The sequence below is a fragment of the Pseudoliparis swirei genome, chromosome 24 (assembly GCF_029220125.1).
Source record: "Pseudoliparis swirei isolate HS2019 ecotype Mariana Trench chromosome 24, NWPU_hadal_v1, whole genome shotgun sequence".
Lineage (NCBI taxonomy): Eukaryota > Metazoa > Chordata > Actinopteri > Perciformes > Liparidae > Pseudoliparis > Pseudoliparis swirei.
The window spans coordinates 16,212,222-16,216,796 of NC_079411.1; the positions used below are offsets into that span (position 1 = coordinate 16,212,222).

Below are 4,575 nucleotides of genomic sequence, written 5' to 3' on the forward strand. Positions count from 1 at the left end.
ATTTACTAGTGTGAACTACCACATAAACACATTTGTATATATTGCCAGGGTTTTAGTCCTGTAAACAGATCCCTGCTTCGGTTTATCGTATTCCAGTCAATAATACATCCTCAAGAATGTTGCAAGGCTACTTTTCAGAAGTTAACCAAACAGAAGTGGGTTTCTTATCCTAGAGTGGAAGGTTTAGCCGAGGCCAATGGAGAAGTTTTTGAATATCCAAACATCACATGCTTTGAAAGAAAATGTCATCATACTTCCTCTCTGTGATCACATGAAGCCACCGACCCTGTCTAGTGTGTGTGTGTTTGTGTGTGTCTGTGAAATGTCTCATTCTCTACAAAATGATGGAATGCATGTGTGAATAAAAATGTGTTTTGTTATTTGTCTTTTCACAGCGTTCATGAAAACAACAACATAAATACGCTCATGCTCAACACTTCTCTTTAAAACAAAGTGAAACATGTCTGCCCACACCGCCCACAGTGTAACTTTGATGGATGGAAAATGGTCATGTGTCCTATCTTTGGTCAGGTGCTGCAGTCACTTGTCTCCCCACATCCACGTGGCGTTTAACTGCAAATCAGTTTAACTGGTAAATCAGAAACATCTACATTCCGCGCTTGGTCATCAAGTGTGACATCACACTCGGTCACAGACGTCACAGCTGCTTCACATTTCTGTGCGGTCGGAGGAGAGATGACAACGAGAGGACATGTTTAATTCCAAATGAGATCTGAACTTTCCATCAGTGGTGGAAAGTTATCAACCTAAGTAAACCATTTGATGCAACTTTATACTTCTACTCCACCACATCTCAAGAACAAATACTGTCCTTTGTACTCCTCACCTCACATTTCTCCAAAAGCTTCTGCAGATTGCAATATTTCAAAACTTCCTGTCCACCATTTCAAAATTTAGTGAATTTCAAAATTTATAATAAAATGATGGATTTTTTAATAAAAGCCTCTTGGATCAGCTGGAAAATGCTTCGTTCCAAAGCTGAAAACAGGGCTGTTTTTTTTCTGAGCTCATGAAGATTTTACTTTTTGGTCTTTTTTTCGAGATATGTGGTTTTCACAGGACAGTGACGCTACAAACATATGATAATCTCCTAGAATGTGCAGCATTAAAATGTAACACGCACATGATTTCAGCAGTAATATTACACCAAAAAGCATCATATCTAAAACGATGACAGGGAACGTTTTGCGGAACAACAAATACTTTTCGTACAATCTGCTGATAGGACATGAATACTGTTACTTCAGTGAGCTTTTGAAAGCGTTTGCTCGTGGAGTATTTTCACTGTGGTATAAGTGCTTATACTAAAGTAAATGTTCTGAGGTTTATTTTTACTTCAATAAAGAAATGGTTCAAGTGAAAATGCCTACACTCTCAACAGACTTAATCAGCGCGCATTGAGAGGAAACAATTGTAAAGTTATATTGTGTCAAACCGCAAGATTCACCCCCGTTTGTTACGACTTCCTTCTGTTTTAGGAGAAGTGACGTCGGGCAGATGTGTCTGAGCCTGTTGAAATTGCACTAGTATCCTTCGTCATGAAGGTTTCCTTTGGCTCGCTGCCAGACGTCTCTGTTTAGCAATGCTAAACGCATGTTCCTTATAACATGAATGCAGTTTCAATAAATGTTACATTTCTCTTGATCGATTGCATTTAGCAATTCATTTTCTTTCAGCTGTATCTTGTCCACCTGGTGGATTTGTACCTTTTGTTTAGAAAAAATAACATGCTTTAACAAGTTCTGGGAAGCATTTGACCAGTATTGAACTTTAACAGCTGCGGCGCATTCAGCTCAGTGTTTAGAGATTCTTTGTTATTGTGTTTAACCCTCCTGTTACCTTAGGGTCAATTTGACCCTATTCAATGTTTAATGTCGGTGTTCTTTCGGGTCAATTTGACCCCAGGCTGTTTTTCACTGTGTCAAACATATAAGAAATATCAACTTTTTTATATATTTAAAGGGCTATTTAGGTAGTCAACAAACAAACATAAAGTACCTCACACTTAAACTTGGAAAACAATATTAATTCTAATAATTTTCTGGAGGTTTTAATTGCTGGGGTCAAATTGACCTCAAGGGTAAAATATGTCAAATATAAATATAACAGTAAATATAAAGGTAACAGGAGGGTTAAACATTGAATGGGGTCAAATTGACCCTAAGGCAACAGGAGGGTTAAGCGGCTGTCCAGCTGCTGACATTTACACAAGTCATGTGTCCTTACACAAACAGTAATGTATAGAATCGTGCTCCACCAAAGCCCTCTTTCTGGTGGTAAAGTTTGAGATGACAAGTGCCCCCCAGGGTTACGTTGGTCAGCCGCTCATCTGTGTGAATGAGTTGTTGGATCTTGCACGAGCAGTGGTGCATCACCCTGTTAACAGTCAATTCTAACGAACAAGGAATTTCTCCCAAGCACATTTGTCATGAAGGCAAATTGGTCACAAACCTTTAGTCACTGTATTTTTCCAAATAATCATTCCACATTATTAACACATGTGGACCCAGGTGCCTTCTTGATAAATCAGAGGTGTCAAACACTCTCAACAAAAAAAATTCCCACTCGATTGCAGACAGCCCCAGATTGCGCAACCTGCCCGAGCGAGTCAAGTGAGTCATGTCCGGGAGACGACTATAAAGGAGAGAGGCTCTCCTCTCCAGCGCTAGATTCAAACAGCCGAGGAGAGAAGTAACTGAGCAGAAGAAGAGTTCAGCAGATTTCAACAAACCTCCTTCTTCACTTTATTAACACTCAAGCTTCATCGGACGGCCTTCTAGCAGCTCTTCCTTATCTTCAGCGTTAGTCGTTGCAGTATTTGAGAAAGAAGAAAAGAAAATGATGAGCAGCAGAGTCCTCGCCGTCTCCATTGTGGTGCTCCTGGCCCTCTTGGCCGTCAGTGAAGGTAAGGTTCTTCCCTCTTTCATTCTCTTCACATTTCCCCGCGCTGGCTCATTGCACTTTCTGACCACGTGTGACTCCTTTGTCTCCTCGCAGGGATGAGTCTGAGAAGCCTGGGAGTGGAGCTGCACTGCCGCTGCATCCAGACGGAGAGCCGAAACATCCGCACCCACATCAGTACGGTGGAGCTGATTCCCGCCAACTCCCACTGCGAAGACTCAGAGATCATGTAAGACCTCACCTCAAGGGGCCTCCGCCGCCCATCTAGATGGCATCCATGCTGACACTTTGACATCTGTTTTTGAGTCGTTGACACCTGTTGGCTTCGCACGACTTGTTCTCATGTTTTCTCGCTTGGTGTTTGCAGTGCCACTCTGAAGAAGACTGGCCAGAAGGTCTGCCTGAACCCCAAAGCTTTCTGGGTCCAGAAAATGATCAAGAGGTTCATGTCCAAGTGAGTGCCGCTCAAACAACACAGTGCAACCACCCAGGCTGTCGTGATTTAACGGCGTGATGTCACCGATCACTTTTGACCCACAAAATAATCCTCCTCTCCTCTTCTTCCTCCCCCTTTCTGCAGCAGCAGACGCTGAAGACTGAGCCGGCACAAAGCACCAATGAGAAGTACTAAAATGTATTTGTTGTCTTCCCACCGGCCTCATTTTGATATCACGAGCGAGTGGAGAAAAAAGGCGACGTAATTCAACCACTGAGGTTATGTTTGTATCAAACACAATATTTATTAAGAAGCTTGCACTTGTTTTGTGTGTCCCTTGTGTGCTGAAGCCATTTCCTCACCGAAGCCACTCGGCTGACGCTGGAGTTTGTAAAACTGCACAACTGTTGTCTTGCCCATAATTTATAAGAGTGAACTTATTTATTGATGTATTTATTGAATGTTAATGTATTTCTGACTCAATGTGGAGCTCCGTTGACAAACCTGTCGAAATAAAAGAGTTTATATTGAATTTATTTGTTTGTTCTCGTTGTTTTAAAATACATTATTAGTGTGTCTATGCTGCTGCATGCCCCTTGAGAGGTTTTAGGTACGAGAAGAGTTTTAACTTCAGTAACTGGTCACAATTATTCATGTAATGAGAATAGTAGGCATGATGGAACAATTATGACTATCAATAATTACAGCAGCAGTGGATGTAGTAGAATAAAGATGATCATAAAAGCAGTAATGGTATTGGCAATACTTATTGCAATGTGACTAATAATAATAATGATAATAGCAGTAGGTATCCGGCAAAACCAGGGTCCACATAAAAACTCGATTCATGTGAAACCTGTGAGGAGAGAAGCACAACGACTCGGAGGCAGAGTTGGTAATGTGCATTACTGGCACAGGAATTCATACAGAAGGAGAGAAGGGTTGGTGTCAGCAGGAGGCAGGAGGAAACAAGTAATATTGTGTGACTGTACTTAAAGTGAATAATGACTTATATCAAATAATAATGTATTATATGATGAATAATTCAAATATTATTATGTTTTATTACTATGGGGATTATAATGTAATTCACTGATGATCCTTGCAACAATAATAAAAATGATGACATTTAGTGACCAGCAATAATGAAATATTGTTGTGGTGGCCATTTGTCTTTAGAAATCAAATAAAACTACAAATCAAATTGCCACTGACGC

At 40.7% G+C, this 4,575-nt stretch overlaps 1 protein-coding gene across 2 annotated transcripts; it reads left to right on the plus strand.

The window, feature by feature from the left end:
* The first annotated feature begins 2,703 nt into the window (after nt 1-2,703).
* cxcl8a (chemokine (C-X-C motif) ligand 8a) lies at nt 2,704-3,890 on the plus strand. 2 transcript variants are annotated; one of them, XM_056409390.1, is made up of 4 exons: nt 2,704-2,926; nt 3,019-3,151; nt 3,290-3,376; nt 3,503-3,890. In XM_056409390.1, the coding sequence occupies exons 1-4, from the start codon at nt 2,860-2,862 to the stop codon at nt 3,513-3,515; spliced, it is 300 nt and encodes a 99-aa protein (XP_056265365.1). In that variant the 5' UTR covers nt 2,704-2,859; the 3' UTR covers nt 3,516-3,890. The 2 variants fall into 2 exon arrangements, with proteins under 2 accessions (XP_056265365.1, XP_056265367.1); XM_056409392.1 differs by having other exon boundaries at nt 3,506-3,890.
* The last annotated feature ends 685 nt before the right edge of the window (nt 3,891-4,575 follow it).